The sequence below is a fragment of the Macadamia integrifolia genome, chromosome 6, assembly GCF_013358625.1.
Source record: "Macadamia integrifolia cultivar HAES 741 chromosome 6, SCU_Mint_v3, whole genome shotgun sequence".
In the NCBI taxonomy this organism is placed as follows: Eukaryota; Viridiplantae; Streptophyta; class Magnoliopsida; order Proteales; family Proteaceae; genus Macadamia; species Macadamia integrifolia.
The window spans coordinates 6,854,625-6,873,144 of NC_056562.1; the positions used below are offsets into that span (position 1 = coordinate 6,854,625).

At 40.7% G+C, this 18,520-nt stretch overlaps 1 protein-coding gene across 7 annotated transcripts in view; it reads left to right on the forward strand.

Moving 5' to 3' along the window:
- LOC122082854 (telomerase reverse transcriptase) overlaps positions 1-18,520 on the forward strand; it is a 127,922-nt gene that overhangs the window by 33,520 nt on the left and 75,882 nt on the right. For all 7 annotated transcript variants that reach the window (XR_006141419.1, XR_006141418.1, XR_006141420.1 and 4 more), the window contains one exon: positions 9,879-10,014. Coding sequence is in view for 4 of the 7 variants with exons in the window: in XM_042650649.1 (XP_042506583.1) it covers positions 9,879-10,014 (136 nt within the window). In the remaining 3 variants the exon portion in view is untranslated. The remainder of the gene's footprint in view (positions 1-9,878; positions 10,015-18,520) is intronic.

Genomic DNA, 18,520 nt, shown 5'->3' on the forward strand with positions numbered 1-18,520 from the left:
TAAAGGCCATTCCCTCTGGACCGTCCCTGCCCCTCCGGATGCCTCCTGGATCTGGAGGAAAATCCTTGCCCACCGGCCTTTGGCTCTCAATGACATCTCCTTCTCCATTAGTAATGCGCTCGCCACCTCCTTATGGATGGACCCCTGGCACCCTACTGGTATCCTCTCTTCCCTGATCTCCCCTAGAATCATCTATTCCTCCGCTATCCCCAAATCGGCTCTAGTAGCCCACATCTTTTCTCCTCTTGGGTGGTCCCCTCCTACTTCCCCCCTCCTCTCCATGATCTCTGGTCTTCTCTCCCTCCGCTCCCTCCTAGGCATAGAGGTAGAGTAGACATTTGCACTTGGCTCCCCTCATCCAATGGGATGTTTCCCTCTGCATCAGCTTGGTTCTATGTTTGATCTCCGGGTCCTCTGGTTCCCTGGCGTAATCTGGTTTGGTTTAAAGGCCAAATCCCCCATCACAGGCTTACTCTCTGGAGATGCCTCTCTCACTGTCTCCCTACCCAAGCCTTCCTCAATATCCTCATTCACCTGCATATCCTTGTTTCTCCCTCCTGCTGTTTCTGCCCCCTTGGAGAGGAAGACATCAATCACCTCTTCTTCAAATGCCCCTTCTCTTCCTCTGTCTGGAAATTGGTTCTTTCCAAATGCTGGCCCTCCAGCAGACCCATCTTGGACTTTGACAGAGAATGGATTTGTTTGGACATGACCTTCTCTGGCCCCTCCATCTATTACACCATTGGGAAGCTTGCCTTTTCTACCACCATTAGCCACATCTGGATGGAACATAACATTCCTAGATGGTCGTCCAATTCTCGCTCCTTGGACAAGATTTGGAATTTTGATGTTACCTCCAAAATCCAAACCCTTCGTCCTAAGCCGGTCCTCAACTCCCTGAGGAATAGACATATCCTTGCCTCCTGGAACCTTCAGATCGACACCCTGCCCCCTCCCTCCTCCCCCCTCCCCTTGCTAGGTCCTTCGGTTAGCTCCTTTGGCCTTAGTTAGCTCTTGCCTTCCTGGCTCCCTCTTTGGTTCAGCTGGTTTGGCTTTTGTTTTTGGCTTTTGTTGGCTTTGTTTGGGCTTAGCCTCCCCTCCCCCCTTGCAGCCTTTGTATATTCTTCTCTTTTGGTAATGAATTAATTTATTCATCCAAAAAAAAAATAAAAAATTCACCTCCTAACATATATTATTTATTTATGAGAAAATTACGCCCCCCTCCCTTGTAGTTTGTCGAAATTACACGTGGATCCAAGGGGTTGAACGAATTACGCCCCCCTCCCCTGGCATTGACGGTGAGTATGCTGTTAGTTTTAAACAACAAAAGACTGTATTACCCTTTAATTGAAAAAGGTAATAATAAGATAGGACCACTATACCCTTTAGTGGAAAAGGATCTTAAAGTGTTTGTATCGGTCACACATGACTCATTGGCAGAAGCCCAGCACAAATATCAATGGCGACATTGCACATTATTTGGAAATGAAAACTTTAATTCTCTGAATCATCTTTCACCCTTCCACAGAAAGTAGATTGGAGAACTTTTTTTCAAGTTTAAAAAGGAGTAAGATAACTAGAAACCCAATTTCCCAAACGCTGCAACTAGAGAGCTCCATGAAAATGGTGGAAAAAGAGGAATTAAAACACAATTGCAGATAAGAGAAGAAAAATCAACGAAAACCAATATACCATTTGTATCATTCATTTCTGTCCACTTCACAATTCCATGTTAAGTGGGGAAAAAAATTAAAGGAGAAGAAACAGAACTATAAAAGACCTAAGAAGAGAAAGAGAACGGCCTCTCTCTCTCTCTGTAGGTTCAATCTTAAGTCTTTCATGTTTGGTTAATTTTGATTGAAATAAAACTGACCACCATCACTGGATTAAAACAGGGAACTGACAATTAGTCCAATTTAATTAGAATCTGAGCTTCACGAATCACAACTCACCTAGAAGGAATACCGAAGCTGCACGACATGATTCTTCTTTATAATTAATGGTATCCTTCCTCATCACTTTCATCGCGAATATCTCGTCTTCTCCAACAATTCCTCATCCGCCGCTGTTATTCTTCTTCCTCACCAGGAAAACCTTGCCGAAAGACCCCTGCCCAACAAGTCTCAAGATCTCGAAATCCCTAGGGGCCATTTTACCAGTCTACGACCTTCTCTTCCTCCTCCTACTTGGCTTTCACGGGGTCATTGTATGCTCTAAAAACAAAATGTGAAAGCCTCTCTCTCTCTCTCTCTCTCTATGCTCTAAAAACAAAATGTGAAAAGCTTCTTCATAGAAGTGAACCAATTAATGGTTGTGATCTAATTCTAATTACCATCCTAAACATATGTATCTAAAATAACGTCATAATCATTCATCATCTAAGAATTTAAATACGCAAGCCACGCAATTAAAATTAAATAAATAAATAGCTGAAAATAAACACCCTATATAATTAAAAAGCAATGAAGGAAAAAAAAATGCTGAAATAAAAATAAAGTAAAAGAAAGGGGATAAAACTAGAGAGAGACTTACAAGTAGGTTTCTCTACTTAGCCCTAGGGATGCATCATAATATGAGCTTCCCTACTTGACCAGAGAGTCACTCTTACAAGGGTTACTCTACTTGGCTTTAGGGAAAGGGAGATAATTAAAATAAAAACATAACAATGATGGTTCTATGGCTAAGAGGGGCAAAGCCAACACATACACTAGCCATGAACCTTGGGGGAAAGGGATAGCAATAATGTAACGACTGAAATTAAAATCCTAAATTAAGAAAAAAGGGTAGTCAGAAGAGGGAATGAGAGGGGGGAGAGAAGACTACTGAAGGAGCCTACTTACTTGAACTGAAAACTTGATCGATTTGAGATACTACCAGTACTAAAAACCCGATCTGGAATAAACCAAATCTGAAATTTCTAGTACTAGAGAAAACAAATCTGAAGAAAAAAATTGAACTTGAAAGACATGCTTCATAGCTTGCTCTTGTCACCTAAAACTAAGCCTAGAACTAGAACTTGAAAATTACAACTTCAATTGTTTACATAATAAAAATAAAAGATTGAATAAAAAAAAATGCTTGCATTAATTGAATAAAAAGAACTTACAAAAGTGTTTAAAGCATAAACCTAGAACTAGAGCTAGAGAAAGAGAAAACTAGAGAAAGAGATAAAGCAACTAAGAAAAAACCCTAGAAGAAGAATGAAGTGCCTCCTCCCCTTGTGTTAATTCTATTATATAGAGAATGGGGGAGGGAAGTAAAGATTTTAGCTTCTAAAAAAAAAATGATATTTTTTTATCTTGTTGATGAGGTGGAGGAGAGAGAAGATAGAGAATTGTAGGAAGTAGGGAATCTCCAAAGATTTTGCTTCTTTTTTATTTTTTATTTTTTTTCTCTCTTCTTCAAACGTGGCAGCATCTTGGACGATTTTTTTTTTTTAAATTATTTTTTCCCTTTTTTTTTCCTTTCCTATTTTTCTCCCTTTTTTCTATTTTTCTCTTTATTTCCTTATTTCTCTCTCCTCTTGTGTAAGAAACCCTTTGGCTGACCTCCTTTGAGTGATGATTAGGAGAGAGAAAATCTTCTAAAATAAAAACCTCAACAAAATGGCAACTAAGAGGTTTGAACTTGAGACCTCCTAATAAGCAAAGGATTTTGCACACCATAACTCACCAACTACGTTAGGTAGTTGTTACAAAAAACGAATCTTCAATCACTTAAGGAAGTGGTCCATCGATCCTTGTTGGAATTTGGAATATTCCTTGTACCTCTGGGACAACTGCAAACGGGCTGGTTCTGTATCTTGGTTAAGTTCTGATCCATTATTCTTTTTTTGGCCTGAAAAGAATAATCACTTGTACGGGTGACCAGACGAATGTGTACTTTTAATTGAACACGTCCATCTTGCTCAGAATTTCGTCCTCTTCGCAACCATGAAAAGAAATAGGACCTCTTTACGTGTAAAATTGGAGATGTAGCGCCCGATAGTCCTTAAGGCCTTGAAAATATAAAACCTGCAAAAAGAGATAAAACCCAAGGTAGCTCCATTCTAAATATGTAAAATGCATATTTTACTACCTTAGATTTCACACATAAATGTGCTCATAAGCCGGAATGACAAAATCAAAGAAGATGTTGCGGCCTCTGTAGTCTCAGCTTCACGAAGCGTGGAGTTGTTCCACGCCAACGTTCCAAGTTAGCTGAAGTAGGCCGAAAAGCCTTCTTTCCTTTGTTTTAATGGAGGGGTATATAGGTGACTTTATGTGTGTATAAGGGCATTTTTGGCATTAGAAGATATCATATTAGGTGACATCAGCAATTAACAGTCCCAGTTTCACGGGGACTAGCGGATTGGATTTAATTGTAAGAATCTTAGAAAGTACAGGGGAAGGGGGTGTAATTCGTTCAAACCCTTGGATCCAATGTAAGGAGGGGGACGTAATTTTCCCTTTATTTATTTATTATTATTTATTTATTGGGCACACGTAATAACTCATCAACAAAATGGGTTGTTATCTTAAAGCTTTTATTTATTGAATTCCTATGACATTGGATATCCTAAAGTCTTGTGGGTTGTCGGACTTTATTCCCGGAGTCTTGCTCCGATTCCACCCTGTCACACCTTGGCTTCATTATGGCATAGGTATGCCGACACTGGACAACTCACTATATCCAATCAGCCTGTTTCTCCCCCAGGATCCAGACTCTGAGTAGTCCACAACACCACAACACCCAACTAGAGATTAGAGCTGCTGCATACATCATATGTACAGTAATAAAATTCATAGCCATCCAGTGTCTCTACGTGATACCATAAGTACAATAATGGACATATTACAGTCATCCATAAATTACAGTTATCCACATGTATGCCAGTTATCCAAAATGTCAAAGGAATATTTGCACAAAATAGGACATCTCCCAAAAAGCTTAGATCACCAAAAGTGATTTCTACGGAAGCTTTTATGTACACAAAAAGAATGGTCAGTATCAGGTCTACTTCTCTACTCATCAGTAATATTGGCCTCTATAGGCACAGTCGTCACAGTCACAGGTGGGTCCATGGTCGAGTTCATCTTCTTCAATATGGGCCATGTGATCCATGGCCATTGCCTTATAATCAGTGCTGGAAGTCGGCAGAACACCGCTTTCGTCATCTAGACGATCAAAGTAAGGGGGGTGAGCACGTCATGCTCAGTGAGGGGGTGGGGCAAGCAAGCACACGCAGTACATATGATGCAATGTATGCTCCACACAGATAAATGATGCTCATGAATCCATTTATTAAATTACACTACTCCCTAATCCATTACTAAGTCTGATCATAATGGGTATAGTGCTACACAACGTAGGTGGTATTCCCTACCCTATACGTTGGGCCTCAGGAATACAAGCTCATTGCATGCAGGAGTCAGCCAATCCCGGTAAGAACCTCGGTCCCCCGGCTAACCCCTAAGTAGTAACCCCGTAAAAATATCAGGCATATAGTACATCGTACCTTGTCCACATCCATTTTTGGTATAGTACATCATATCAAGGAAAGTGCACTGCTGATTAGGTAGTCATATATGTCGGGGTTAGTCCGTACCTATCCCCCTACAGAGAAGGGGTTGTAGCACTTAGAGTGGTGATAATTAACCCAACATGCTACTTGATGCACATCCATTCATCACATACATACACATATCTTGGGCACCTGCCAGCGTCCCAACTTACTTGTCTTACCTGTCTCAACCCATGTCCTTAAGAATTTTCATAATAAAATATAATGCACAAAAACATACAAGCATGCATGATCATAGAATGCAAGCACAAAAGAAACTAGAGAAACATGCCAAAAAGTCAAGGCACTCCCTCACCTTGGTACTCTGAACTAAGTGACTTCCCTTCTTGTATTGAACAAGCTCCCCTCATTGTTAATCAAATTTCCTAAAACCAGATCATATATAGAATATTAAAAATAAAACTAATTTAAAATCAATGTACTTCTAATAAGGTCATTTCTATCTCCTTTTTCATATTTTACAGGTCCTTATGTGAGAGGTTCTTAAACATTTAACTAAAAATCCTATCTCTGTCCCTGGGCTCCAAATCAGTAATAGCACATCCATTTCCTTAATCCAATCTTCCTACTAACCCATGTTTGAGCTCCAATTATCAATTTCTATGATGGCGAAAATTCAATTTTATTTTAATTTTTCCAGAATTCAGAATATACCTTAAACTCAAGGAATTTCGCAGAATTGAGGTTCTTGCCCCATATATATATTCTTAATTGGAGCTACATACAAGGCAAGTATAGCAATCAACTAACAAGTGTTGATTATATAAGGTCCCTACATCAAGAAGTTACCACAATTCTACTAAATGTGCCGATTTTTATAACATGGTTCAATTCTAATTTGCAGAATTTCAGTCCTGCTCTTTACCTCTGACTCCTCAGGCTGTTGTACATGGATATCAGGTCAAGTATCTTAAGCTAATCTAAATTTTTGGTCTAACTCACTTGTAGAAAACTTTGTGAGTATTATTTCAGCTCAAATTAACTTACATCAGTTCTGGTCAGAGTAGAAAATCAGAAATCCACAAAATTTCCATTAGATTCATTTCATTCCAGCCTTAATTTCCAGCAGCCACCACTTGTACTCATTTTAGTTCTCTGATATATCACAATTCCAAGCTTAATTTAAAAATTTCTATGTAAAATTTCAATTTCTCATACAGAATTTATAAAACCCTAGCTTCTTAAGAGAATAATTCAAAACCCTATGTCAGCTTTATCAGAATCTTTAATTAATGAAAAACAGTACTTACTTGGAGCTCAATTGATCCAGAATTTGCCTTTAATGAAGGAATTCTTCCTTAATCTCCCTCTCTTGTCTTTCTTCTCCTTCTTCTTTCTCTCTTCTTCTCCTTGCTGTATAAGATGGTTTAAAGTGAATTTTGTCATTCGGTGGTCTCTTTCTTCTCTTTTATTTATTTATTTTTACTGTTATATATAAAAATATATTCCTCCTCCACCGAATACACTAGCCCCCCATGTTTCCTCTCTTAACCTCCTTAAGATCAAAGCTTAGGTGGTTAGAGAAATTAGCACCTATGTGACACCTATATACATATATAATAGTGACACCTATATACACATATAATAATGACACCTATATGCATATATAACAGTGACACCTATATATACATATATATATAGTAGTGACACCTATATACATATTTAATAGTAACACATATATAATATATAATATATAATATATATATATATATTGTTATGTACTTATATAGGTTCTTCCCCCTCCTTTGTGTAGCACTCCACTGAAATGGGCTTAAGGCCTCTTTGGTGGAGGATGACATCATAGTTTTTAAGGCGGTAAGGCGACGGAGGCGTTTGAGGGTCTTTCGGAGCTCCTTAGCGATAAGGCGGGCATAAAGCGTCGCCTTATTGACTAAAGCGTTCCTGTGTAATTTTTTTATAAAACCAATATATTTGGCTCAAATCCTAGTTGAATCCTATTACTCATATGTTAAATAAATATTAAAGGTTCATATTCATACCAATGTAAGATATTCATCAAGAAAACAAATCAATAAAGTGAATAAACTAAGTTCATCTTCATCAATCATCAATCATCATAACATATTAACATATAATATAAATACATAATTATGAAGCAAAATTATAAAAATAAAGAAAAGAAGACATAAAAAATACAAGTATTTATTATACTTACCTCTATGATGCCAAAATGAGTGCCTAAGCCCTAAAATCATCCACTATATTTCTACTCCTGTCAATGAAGAATGAAGCTCACCGCTGACGGAGCAAAATGGTCGCCTAGATAAGTGGTTCTTCCTTGTTCCTTGATTCCTTCTCAAAGCCCTTTCTTAAAACCCTTGACAAAATCCAAACCCTGTTTGTGAATCGTGTTTTTGTTTTGTTTGTTTTGGTTATTTTTGGTGGAGTAAAGTTGATCCCATACATCTCAAGTGTTAATAAAATCATACACCTACCAATAAAAAATCTATATCTGGAATCTTCATCAGGTAATTTTAAAATGTGTTTTAAAAAAAAAAAAAACCCATAAGGCGCCCCTTCACGTAAGGTGGAGCACTGCCTTACCATCTCTAGACCACATCAGCTCCAATGCGCTAGTAAGGCGTCGCCTGAGCAGCGCCTTAGAAACTATGTATGACATATATATATATATATATATGTATATACATATACTTATATGAATATATATAATTGATTATATAATACACTAATATACGTATGGCAATTATACTAAAGTATTTTTTTTTTTTATAACATTATTAGAAGAATAAGGGGAGAAGGGGTTCTCATTCTAAAAGGTGTGGGACCCACATAAGCCAAAATACCAATGCTGCCATGCCAACCGGCTGGCCTGTTTATTCCAGGGCTCTCCCACCTATGGGGTTAAAACCAGTCATTTACAGTCTATTCTGGCCTCTATCATTCCGAACCCCCATTATAGGTTATAATTTACCTGTTGGCCCATGTTTCCTGGTGGTTCCTCCAACACTGTTGGCAGGATGTACAGGTACAAGTGGGGTCACTCTTTCTTTCCTGGCATTCCATTGCTGCCAGCCAAGCCAATATTGGCCTTCTCTGCCTGGTATCTTTGCCTGTCCACAAGTAAAGTAGAGGAGTGAAATTAGGATGTTACAGCCATTGAGTGAGCGTCCTGCTTTGGTCGCTTCCTGTTGCTGGTAGGAGTCTAGATATAGTAAGAGTTGTAATCGGAAAGTGAATATGGAAGACGTCCCGTTATGGGAGCTCCATGTATTTGCTATATCCCAGAGGATATTGCAGGATATCCTTCCTTTCGGGGAGGATTCAATACTCTGCTGAGAGTCCTTTATGGACTAGGACTGATCCGTATCTCGTAGCTCACTTGATGGACTTTGTAAGCCCTTTTTTGGGAGTGCCTTGATGGGTAAGATTGGTGGGAATCTTAGGTTGAACGACCTAAGTCATGTGGCTTGATTTCAGAGTCACTTATCTGAGCGATAGGTTGACTCATGCCATCTTCCGTCCAGCTGATGAAGGCTTCGGGCCTACTGTTCGGTTAGGGGAACCAATACAGTTTTTGGCTCATTCAGTAGTACGGATAGCTGTGCGGTGGGTCATCCGTGTAATGCTTTCCTCATGCTAGTGTTAGGTTAGCCATTCGGTTGTCAAAATGTCCTTGATGAGGTGGGTCATCTGGTCCGCTTGTGGTCTGGGCATCTATCTCAGATTGGATGGATTGCCTCATCAGGTCTAGGCTGCTCGATCCTGTTTCGGGTGTCCCTGATGGTTGTGTATTTTTACCACAACAAGGAGATAGGGCATAGGGGGGTCTCAGTGGAGATGGTGCAAAAGGATTGCATGGGGCAAAAGGGTTGCAGGTTTCTTGTGCTGGGAGAGGTACATGCAATTAAATAAAGTGCGGTGGTAGGGAGGTGATCATAGAGAAGGGAGGGGAGGGGAGGGGAGGGGAGGGGAGGGGCGGGGCGGGGCGGGCCTGGGTGGGGTAGCAGGGACGGCGAGGAGTGGGTAGGTGTGGGACTGTAGGGAACATGGGCGCTTGGAAGGGAAGGCAAGGGCAGGGTCAGGGGTAAAAATGTCTAAAATATAGGTGAGGGAGGAAGAGACTATTTTGTATAGTTCTGTAAACCCAAACCTGATTTTGTGTAATTTTGTCAACTGAAACATAGGGCTGGTAGTTTTGTAAAGGGAAACCCAAAAGTGGGTAATCAAATAATTTTCCCTTAATGTTTCCATCATTTTTTCTTTCTCGTAATATTTTGCTTCTTGTCACTCTTTTTTGTTTCCTTCTAAATACGTGTTGGTTATGGTGGTCCAGGTATCACTCACTTCTTGGCTTGCTTAAAAGTCTTATTTGCAATGCCCGCTCCTGCAATTACTTGAAGTTCTTGGATAAGCACTGTCCAATTCCATGTTTAGATCAAAGTACAAATGGAAATGTTGGAACATTTGAGGTTAGTTTACTTTATGTAAAAACTACTTTTGCATAGTCAACTTTATAGAACCTTCATTATTATTATAATTGTAACTGTTATTGCTGTTGTTGCTATATTATCATCATTAGTTGAATTAATGGGGAATGACAAGGGCCCCATACAGTGGACGAACATAAGTAAAGAATCTAGCCTAAAAGTGTAGGATTAGAGTAGCATCTTGGAACATTGGATCCTTAATAGGTAAGAATGTGGAGTTTATAGATATTATGAGGAGAAGAAGGGTTAATATTCATTGTATCCATGAGACTAGATGGAAGAGTAGAAAAGCTAAGGTGTTGGACGACTTCAAACTTTGTCATTCAAGAGATCAAAGTAATAGAAGTGGAGTGGGCGTAGTAGTAGACAAAAATTTGAAGAATGATGTAGTGGCTGTTAAAAGATTCGGAGATAGAATTATATCCATTAAGCTTGTGTTGGAGAAAGTGGTTGTCAATATTATTAGCGATTTTGCCCCCCAAGTAGGCTTGGAGGAAAGTAGTAAATTGCAATTTTGGGAACACATGGATGAACTAGTGCAAAGTTTTGGCTAAGGTGAATCGGTTATCATAGTAAATCAGAATCCTTATCTTAACATGTGCACACGGGAGTTAAAACATATACATTGAATCTAGACACATTTACGCTCCCCCTCAAGCTGGTGCATATCTATGCATATATATATATATATATTTTGGATGAATAAATATATTTCATTTTCAATGGGAGAGAAGAATATACAAGGGAAAAAAGAGAGGGGGGAGAGGCCAATAAGCCCAATCAAGAAACCAAAATGGAACAACCTATCTTATAAGCTGTGCACAACAACGCAAAGGGCAAGCACAAAAGCAGAAAGCCTATCATGAGGGGGCAGGATATAATGGAGGTGAGAAGGCCCCAGGAGAGAACAATAAGCTTGTTCCTTGGGAGTCGGTGACAATGTGGTGGGGGGAATCCAAGCTTGAAGCAAACATCGATGTAGATGGCTTTCCAAATCATGTCGAAGAAGCGGGAGTTGGAAGTCCATTTATGAAGATTTCTCTCATCCAAATATGATTGGTGGTGGCACAAAAGGCAAGTTTTCTAGACAAATAGAGGGCATGTCCATCTAGATCCATTCTCTCTCAATTGGGACGATGGTTCTTCTAGAAGGCCAACATTTACTAAGCACCCTCTTGCAGACAGAGAAGGAAAGGGACAAGAGAAAAAAGATTGTCAGCATCTTTAGAATTATTCCAACAGAGACAATAAGAAGGGGGACTTGAATGTGCCGGCGGAGAAGGAAAGAATGTGTAGGAAGGTAGTTGAGATAGGCCGCCAAGCATTGAAGCTGTGGGGGGGAAATGTGGCCTTTGAACCAGATAATGTTTCTCCAAGGGGCTGGGGGCCCTTTGGATCTAATGAAGTCCCAAATAGAAGCTGAGTTGAAAGAGCTCAAGGAAGAAGGAAGCCAAAAATCTTGTCATCTCTTCCCTGATGGCCCGGGGGGGGGAATGGGGGAAGAGAAGACCAAAGGTCCTTATGGGTTGGGGGGAGGAAGGGGATGCTAAGTATCTACAGAGATAATGGAGGCAACAAAAGCCGATCTACTCAACCCAGAGGAGTAGATCGTCCTAGGGGAGATCAAGGAATTAAGGATACCAGAGGGATGTTAGGGGTCAAGCTAGAGGGAGGTCAAAGAACCATTGCTAATGATGTAGGGCGATATGGGCCAAAGGTCTAAGACTAAGGATTTTTCTCCAAATCTAAAATACATCCTTAGGGAGGGGCAGACCAAGTCACCAAAGGGAATCGTTCTTAAAGGGAAAAGAGTAGACTCAAGAAACCCAAATACTATTGTGCTTGGAAGCAATTTTCCAAATGAGCTTCAGGATCCCGACTGAATTAGCTTCTTTAACTCTTCTCAACTTAAGACCTCCTTCAGATTTGGGAAGGCAGGATTGCAGCCAGCTAGCGGGTGAAGGAATTTGGATCGGTCAGCTCCTTACCAAAGGAAGGAGCAAAAAAGGTTCTCCATATCCTTGATGTAAGAGTTAGGAAGGGAAAAAATGCTAGACCAATAGAGGTGCAACGATCGGAGCATAGATCTGATCATAGTTAAACGACCCGCATAAGAGAGGAGTTTACCTTTCCAAAGCTGAAGTTTTTTCCTCAAGAGATCAAGCATGAGGGAGCAGTGATGGGATGTGAGCATGGAGGAAATAAGAAGGGAGACCCAGATATTTGATAGGGAGGGATCTAAGTGTGAATCCAGTAAAGCTGAGGAGGTGAGCTTGAACAACATCTGAGACTCCGGAGAGAAAGAGGTTAGATTTGAGGACGTTGATACTGAGGCATGAGAGATTGATGTAGTAGCACTATGATGGGTCGACCCAAATCCGCTCCAGAACCCGGACCAAGGACCAGATCCAATTTGGGATCAAAGTTACTGATTTGGGATCAAGGATATTAGAATATTCTAGGATCTTAATTTATTTATAATCTTTTATTGTAGGTAGTTTCCAGAAAAGTTGTTTCCAATTTGAGTCCTTATTTGTTTCTAATTCTGTGAGTCTAGATTCTAGGAGATTTGAATTTATTTTAGTCTTTCACTTTAATTAGGAAGTTTTAAATTTAAATTTTATTTTAGTCTTTCACTTTAATAATTAGGCATGTAACCCAAGTCATGGGGGAATTAATGAAGAATGATTTGATTTTGGGAAACCCTTTGTGGTTGTCTCCCCCCCTTTCTTCTCTTCCTTTCCTTGTCTCTACGAGATTCCTTCTTGATACCTACAGAGGAGAAGTACCCCGTTGGACTGCCATTGACAAGAATAGAGAAGTGACAGGAGGAGAAACATGAATGTATCTAATGGACAAATGTAGGGGGGAAAGACATATGGGTTAGAACTTTGGACATGAAGCCCCAATTAATGGAATCAAAGACTTTATGTATATCAATTTTGAGATGGGCAACAGGGGGTAGGACTTACTGTGAAAGCCTCTAACAATTTCATGGCACATGATGATATTGTTAGCAATGCTTCTACTTGCAATGAAGGTAGATTGATTTGTGCAGACTAGAGTCAATGACTACTTGAATTCTATCCGCCCAAATTTTGGTAATGAATTTGAAGAGAAGGTTACAGAGGGAGATTGCCCTGAAGTTAGACATGGAAGCCGCACCTTCCTTCTTAGGGATGAGGTAGAAGAAAATATGATTGACCCCTTGGATCTTATTAGGGTTAAGGAAAAACTATTGATGGCTAGAAGGAGATCAATTATGTGTTAACACAACAGGAGGAGAAGAAACCCATACTTAAGCCATCAGAACAGAGGATAGAGGCTTTATTAGCTTTGTGAACAAGGACAATTGCCAGAATTTGCTCATCAGAATGGAAATAATGGAGGGAAGAGATAAGGTGGTCTAGAATGAATTTGTTAAAAGGTGAGGGGGGAGAGGTTTAAGATGAGGAGGGAGGGTGGAAGAATCAGAGAAGCAAGAAACAGCCTCGGATTTGATGTCCTCGGGGATTTGGAGGCTATCGCCATTCCTTGAAATGAGCTGAGGGGTGAAGTTGGCATTATTTCTAGCTTTGAGGGATCTATGAAAGAATGCAGAGTTAGAATCTGCAAGCTTTCTTCTTGAGCCAAAAGGGAGGAAAGATCAAAAGAGGTCTGCTTCTCTTCCTCAACGAGGCTAGATTGTGGAGATCAGACTGGAGTCTGACTTGAATGGAATTGAGCTTGTCTCTGCAGGAAGAGACCTTAGAAGAGATGTTTTTGAAGGAAGACAAGCTCCACTACTTGGGCAGCTTTGACATTCCTAAGCTTCCTGGAAAAGGGATATGAGGCGCGAATAGAAAGCTTAGGCTGGGATGTCCCAAGCGGAACGGACTATGGGGATGAAATTCTGATGAAGTAACCACTTGTCAAAGATTTTGAAGGGTTTGGGGCTAAATGATATGGAGGAATAAACATGAAGAGAATTGGGGCTTTGATCAGAAATCCCAGGGTGGTCAAAGCACGTGTGAGAAGAGGGGAGGAATCAAGCCAAGCTTCATTGACCAGGTTTCTATCTAGCTTGTAAGCAATTTGGTCTAACCCATATATATGATTTTGCAAGTGAATTTGGACCCAGCCCAGCGAAGGTCATTGACACCAATGTCATCAGCACAATCATTAAAGGCCTCCACAACACAGATGGGATATCAATGGAGCCTCTAAGCTTTTATCTAACAACATTAAAGTCTCCCACTAGACCCCCAGGAGTGGAGCCCGTAGAGGGGGCAGAGGATATGAGATTGGACCAAAGGAAGAGGGTGTTTAGGGTATTCTTTGAGAGGAGAAGGGCGGGTAATGCTAACAGATTTATCAGAGATAAAAATTCCCTTGTCAGAGCGGGTAACTTATATTCCTAGGAAATATTAGAGAGGTCCCAAATCCGTTATATGAAACTCCGTGGCCAATTGTGCTTGCACTTTGAAAATTTCAATATCGTCATTGCCAGTCACCATTATATCATCAACATTTACTATGGGAGTAATAACCTTACTACCTTCATGTTTGATAAATAAGGCATGATCCGCCTAGCTTTGTTTATAGCCAAATTTTGCAGAGGCATTAAAAACCAACCACACCATGCAACGTGGAAATTGCTTCAGATCTTAGAAAGATTTCTGTAACCTATATACTTTCTTGGTGATTGACATGGTTGTCAAGGCCTCCTTGGCGTCCAAGCGGCTGTCGCCTTAAGAACACCCCGTATTTGAATCTACTAAAAATAGTTTAAAAATCAAATTCCAAAAGGATAAAAAGTCAACACCCAACCCAAGAACAAAAATTGAATTTTTTATTGTAGGGGCAATTTTCTACTTTCAAATGCTGAGGTTTTTTCTCAATTCTAAAAATTTTATAAATCTTATCATGGTAAAATATTGGTAAAAACCAATAGTCCGATTATGATTTACTTAAATGATATTTGGTATACTTAAGCAAATACCACCTATTTGAATTCACTAAAAATAATTTAAATTCAAATTCCAAAAGGATTGGAAGTCAACCCCACAGCCAAAGAACAAAAAATGATTTTTTTGTTAAGGGGTAATTTTCAACTTTCAAATGCTGTTTTCTCAAATCTGAAATTTTTATGAATCTTATCATTGTAAAACATGCTAAAAACCAAAATTCTTGTAAAATAATATATATTTTTTTGATATCCATGAAATTATTTTCATTTAGGCAATTTTAACAGCATTCACGCACTTTAAAATAAGTTTGACCGGATCATAACTTTGTTATACGCCTCATATTTATGTAACATTTGACTTGTTGGAAATTAATTTTGTGCTATACCTAATACAAAAAGTCTCATAAAAATAAAATCATTTGACTATTCAAACTTATTCTAGAATAAGACCATTTCTCTAAATATTGATTTTTGATGTGGCTTATTGATACGCATAAACTAACTACCTAGCAAGATGTTGACACATGGCATCCCACTACAGGAGGAATTTGGAACACTATAGGAAGCTAAGGACTTCGGATACCAAGATAATGAGGATACTTGAGTCCACCTTCAGTGATAGAGTCGTAATAGGACTTCACTCGCCTGAGGACGAGTTGATCTCTAAAGGATGGGGATATTCCCTATAGAAGAGGAGACTTGCGAGGTAGGATCCTTGAAAACTGCCCCAAGCTCATCAGAAGTAGAAGGACGTTTCCTAGGACTCTACAAGACCCGATCCTATAAAAGAGATCCAAAGGTGTAGCCAGAGGTAAGTTCACTAACTTGCTCACAATTGCTCTTTGAATATTGTTGCACGGGTCTCTAACTTGGGCATCGGAGGGCTAATCCCGGAGCCATCTGTGGGCCTCTGCCTTTTGTACTGTCGCAGGATAGACATTCAATCTTCTACAGATTCTCAGCAGCATTAGATTGGCACCATGGGAGCGTTGGAGTAATGGTGAAGAGAACCTACTGTAGGAAGACAACGCAAGTGCGGAATATGAATGCAAGAGAGCCTTCGGCACCTCGGCCGCCCCTGGTTGTTGAAGATGAAGAATGACAGAATGATAATCAAGAAGGTCCCCTTGGCAATCGGCACTCAGCTGAAAACCAAGAACATAGGGTTGCCAAGCCACAGCCCTTCCCGGCCGAAGGACAAGAACATGTCACTAGAGCTTAGTTTAACGTGCCCTGACAGAAGTATGACCGACTGGCCAATACAATGCGAGATGTCTCTAAGGTTGTAACCCAGATGAGTAATAGGACTGCAAGCCCTAGTATCCAGCTGGAACAGGCTCGGGACGAAGACCGAAGTAGCTCAGGGTCGGTAAGGTCCGGGATAGACCCTCGGAGTCGAGCAGCAAGAGAGAAACCATTGCCTAAAGAGAGAGCGTGACATGCCGTATAAGCAAGACAAGAGGAACCACGCCGGGGGGACGATGATCAGGGGGTGGAAGCAGATGATTCTTGACCTAAAGGATGAATTTTGAAAAATAGCAGATAACCAGGCAGGAACACATAAGGCAGATCTCACTAATGACACAACCTTAGCTGATGAAGTCACGAGGGATCCGCTCCTTGTTGGGTTTCGTGTACCTAAAAATGAGACTTATGACGGAACGAGAGACCCTGTTGATCATCTAGAAGGATTCAAGGTCGCAATGAAGTTCCATTGAGTCTCGGAGAACATTATGTGCCGGGCACTACCCCTGACCTTTAGAGCGGTTGCAAGACTGTGGTATAATCATCTGCCACCAAAGTCGATTTATAGCTTCAGTAAATTAAGCCACATCTTTGTAAAGGGCTTCTCGAGCAGCCAACCCCTTCAAAAGACCATATATAATTTTCTGAATGTCGAGTAGTGCGGGAGAATCCCTACGGGGCTATATGAAACGCTTCCATAAGGAAAAGCTTGAGATCAGAGGCCTGGACGTGAAAAAAGAGTTCACTGCCCTCCTAGGAGGTGTCAAAGATAAAGAATTAAGGAGATCCCTGGCAAAATGCGTCCCAAGGAACCTAACCGAACTAAAAGCCCGATGTGAGAAGTACATCTATATGAACCTGGAAGCCGACAGAGAAGTCGAGGAAAAGATTGGAAAGAAACAGACTACAAGAGAGGAAGATAAGGCTTCCGAGGGGAAGAGGCAATGTTTGGAATGCAACCGTGCACCCAATCCACCGAAGAAATTCGAAAGGTATACACCCCTCACCCGAAGAACTGATGTATTGATGCAGATAAAGGATTCTTCGAATGCCAGGGTACTCAAGTGGCCAGGAAAGATGGGACGACACCCCGAGAGGAGTAACATGGACAAGTACTACCACTTCTATAAAGATCATGGTTATGATACTGACGATTGCTGGCATTGGAAGGGAGAGATAGGAAGTATGATCCGAAGAGGATACTTGGGCCAATTCGTAGATTGGGAGAAAGATGATGCCTAGGCTGATATCGATGACGACAGAAGAGACTGAAAGGACGATCGCCAAGGAGAGAGAAAGGGTCGTCGCTAAAGGAGAGAACCAGGTCGTAGAGACAATCGAGAAAGGAGAAGAGGCCGAACACCCGAGAGGGATGAACCTCATCCTCAGGACAATCGGAATAGCCCAACCCGAGTCATAGCTACTATCAGTGGAGGATTGGCCACAGGGGAAAGCTCCCTCTCAACAAGAAAGGCTAAGGCCTATGCCAAGAGCGTACATGTGATTGAATGGTTGAACAAAAAAGCAAGAACAGGGACAGTAATCTCCTTCTCGGACGACGACTTGGAAGGTACACAGACACCCCACAACGATGCTCTAGTGATAAAGCTGATTGTAGGGTGAAAAGGATTCTAGTGGATAATGGCAGTTCAACTGATATCTTGTTCTTAGAAGCTTACCAGAAGATGGGCCTAAGTAAAGAGAAGTTGAAGAAAGCTGAGCACCCCTTGCAGGGGTTCTCTAGGGCCTCGGTAAAATTCGAAGGGTCGATTAAGTTGCTGGCGAGGGCTGGAACAGGAGACTGCCAAGCCACAATTATGATAAACTTCCTGGTGGTTGACATTACCTTTGCTTATAACACCATACTTGGAAGGATTGGCTTAAACCTGCTAAAAGCCATTGTCTCCACACCCCACCTCAAGATGAAGTTCCCAACGAAGAACGGGGTTAGAGAATGCTGAGGCGACCAAGAGATGTCTTGAAAGTGCTATGCTACCACATTATAGGGAAAAGAAAAGGTAGGGGAGGCATTACCTATAGAAGATTTCCGCGATGACCCTAATCGCCAAAGAGGACCAGTAGAGGACCTCATCTAGGTCGATGTCGAGGAAGGGACAACACCCACCAAATTTTGGTTGGAGCATCAATGCAAAAGAAGTAGCGCGATGAGATCATCACGTTCCTTTGGGACAACTCTGATGTCTTTGCTTGGTTAGCCTTGCATATGCCTAGAATAACCCTGGAGGTAATAGAACATCAACTAAAGGTTGATCCTACAAGGAAGCCGGTACAACT